The sequence below is a fragment of the Poecilia latipinna genome, unplaced genomic scaffold, assembly GCF_001443285.1.
Source record: "Poecilia latipinna isolate Pla-1442-1.1 unplaced genomic scaffold, P_latipinna-1.0 Scaffold6971, whole genome shotgun sequence".
NCBI lineage: Eukaryota > Metazoa > Chordata > Actinopteri > Cyprinodontiformes > Poeciliidae > Poecilia > Poecilia latipinna.
In genome coordinates, this window is record NW_015119587.1 from 1 (window position 1) to 2699 (window position 2699).

The window sequence follows — 2699 nt, forward strand, 5'->3', positions numbered from 1 at the left end:
TTAGACTGAATATAAACTAAAGTAATAACAAAATGATAATACCAAAAATCTCTATCATTTCCCCCCTTTTTATCATTTTACTATGTGTGTAAACTGTTATGCAAAAGCCAAGCATAGAAAAGAAAAGAAAAGAAAAGAACCAATAAATGCAATTTTTTTTCCTAATCTAAACAGAAAATACACAATAAATAAATGGAATATAATGCAATAAATGAAAAATAAAAGAAACAGCAAAAAATCAAATGCAGTTTTCTCATCTCTAAAACCACTTGTTTTCACATCTTGGTGTAGGAGTCATTCAGCAAATGAATTCATCTGTTTATTGATTACAGAACTTCATCATCAGAAAACAAGTCGTCTTTATTTGTGTCATGGGTTATTTTCACCAGCTGATAGCTGACCACAGCAGCGTTAATTGTTTTACACATCATATTTCGAAGGCATGGAAAAATGCAACTTGTGAACAGGCAAAAAAGAATCAAAACACCCAGAATAGGTGTTTCAAGCTTCACCAGTAAATTCCACCATGGTCTGGAAGTGAGCCAAGAAAGAAAATCAAAAGGAGATGATCCTTGTGTTCCACTTTCTATGTAATGTTTAAGTTCTTCCAGTTCCTGTTTCATCAAGCACAAAAGTTCAGCACGTTGGGCCAATGATTTTGCAGACCCCTCCCTGAGGGGCAGTGAGAAAGTCCAGGACAACACGGTTTTGCATAACCATGTTTCTCAGTTCAGTCAGTTCTTTCATGGTGCCATTGGCCAGCTGGTATGTGATGTTGATTAGTCGCAGTAATCCGTACCTGTTTATCTCAACGTGGTCCCGAATCTCACCTATCCCGACCCACGGAAAAAGACTTTGCATAATTTTTTCTCCGCCGTTCCAAATCCTGAATTCCCATGGAACTCCAGTATGTGTTGTGAGGCCTCCCCATCTTTTGACCTCTGACATAACTGTTCGTTTGGAGCGGGTGTGTAGATCATTTTGTGCTTTCCTGATGAACGCAATCGGGTTGATTAGAGGTACCACAGCACACAGTCCTCCCCAATTTTTCGGCAAGAACATGTACGCTTCATTCCCGCATATGAAGTACCAGTCTGCCAACATCCGTGAGCCATAATCTCCTGGCACTATGGCGCTGCACAGTGTTGTCACTTGTCTCCTCTTTGTCTTATGCGTGATGTTGAAACTCCTCTCCTGAAGCAGGTTGTCACAGTCTGGGTTGTCCTTCCAGACTTTGCAGTGTGGAGTCATCTTTTGACCCCTGCAGGCTGTGCAGGTGATGAAATCCTGTGTCGGTTCGCAGTAGGTGTAAACTCTGTTACACAAGTTCCAGGGCACCGTCCCTGGTCGGAGATCTGAGTTGTGTATGGAAACCGGCAGCTGCGCACATACGTAGCAGTTCACAGCATGTCCCTCATAAGCGGTTCTGTTCATCAGTTTCCACCACAGATTGGTACTGTAGTCATGCGGGTGGAACTCAGGCTCGCTTCCTTCTCCAAACATCAAACATACTGCAGTCACAGCGCAGTAGAAGATCCATCTGGCATATGGAGTCCCCATTGCTGCTCGGCGTACAGAGATGTTAGAACACCCAAACTAAAGGAGTGAGAATCTTAACGTTTCTTCACCGGGTTTGAGACGAACTACAACTATAAAGTAGCCCCCCTTTGTACCCCGGGAGCTCTCAAAAAGCTCTCCTTCCTCTCTACTCTGACTTTAGGGGTTTAACACTCTCTGCAGCTTGCAGTGACTGAGATGTATCCAGCTGGGTCTTTCAGCAATCTTTACAGCTGTTGGTGTGGTCATCAGCACTTGGAACGGTCCTTCCCACCGTGGACTCGTCCAGTTCTTTCGTTTGATGACCTTTATGTAGACCCAGTCACCTTGCTCGATGGGAGCGGCCTCCTGCGAGGGAAGAGAATCATAAGGCAGTAACTTTGCTCTGGACACTTCCTTCAGTTTAAGAGTCCTGATCATATAATCTGCTAATGTCTGATCTTCATCAGCTTTTTGTATTCTGGAGCAAACAGAGCCAATCTGTAAGCTCTCCCATGAATTATTTCAGAAGGTGTTAGACCATCAGCTGTCGGGGTGATCCTCATATATAGCTTCACTAAATCTAAGCATTCTGTGGAATACCGTGTGTTGGGATATAGTTTTACAGATAGCCTTAGCTACTGTCAAAGCATCTGCATGCTTTGCTGGAACTATTTCAACCCATTTCAATCATCATCTAACAGTATTTGTTAACTCAAAAGTTCATAACAAAAAAATTTTTTTTATGTATGAATTTAGTAGTTATATAGTATGTAGTTATAGTATTACCTCACCATTTTCCCTTTTCCCCCCTTTTTACACATGGCATTGCCCATGTGTCACAATTAATAATTGCTGAAGATCTTTTAAGTTCAGCAACGTGAAACATTTATATTTTATTTCTGTTCAGCTAAAAAAAAAATGACCATATTTAATGTAAATCAAATCTGAAATCCGTCAATTCAAAATTTGTCCTTTTTAATGTAATGACCATCATTGAAGTCCAGATTAAAATCTTGTAGACTGAAAGTCTAGAAAATATTGCTATTACCCATAATCATTTTTAGAGTAACTAATTTCATCCACCAGGTTTGCGTAAAGTTTCATAGTTTCACTTAACCTTACATTTCAGATGAGGTAACAATGTAAGTTTTTTAGATTTT

General features: G+C 40.6%; 1 protein-coding gene across 1 annotated transcript; it reads right to left on the minus strand.

Moving 5' to 3' along the window:
- Positions 1 to 171: 171 nt before the first annotated feature.
- LOC106944122 (uncharacterized) lies at positions 172 to 1601 on the minus strand. The gene is made up of 2 exons (XM_015027364.1): positions 1509 to 1601; positions 172 to 1453 (listed from the first exon to the last, which is right to left on the minus strand). Exons 1-2 carry the CDS (start codon positions 1538 to 1540, stop codon positions 637 to 639), a joined length of 849 nt encoding a protein of 282 aa, XP_014882850.1. The 5' UTR covers positions 1541 to 1601; the 3' UTR covers positions 172 to 636.
- Positions 1602 to 2699: the final 1098 nt, after the last annotated feature.

Coding starts and splice junctions, on each gene's coding strand:
- LOC106944122 (XM_015027364.1), bottom strand. CDS start 1,540: ATGGATCTTCTACTGCGCTGTGACTGCAGTAT. Junction 1,454..1,508: donor CTGCGCTGTGACTGCAGTAT/GTTTGATGTTTG, acceptor TGACTACAGTAC/CAATCTGTGGTGGAAACTGA.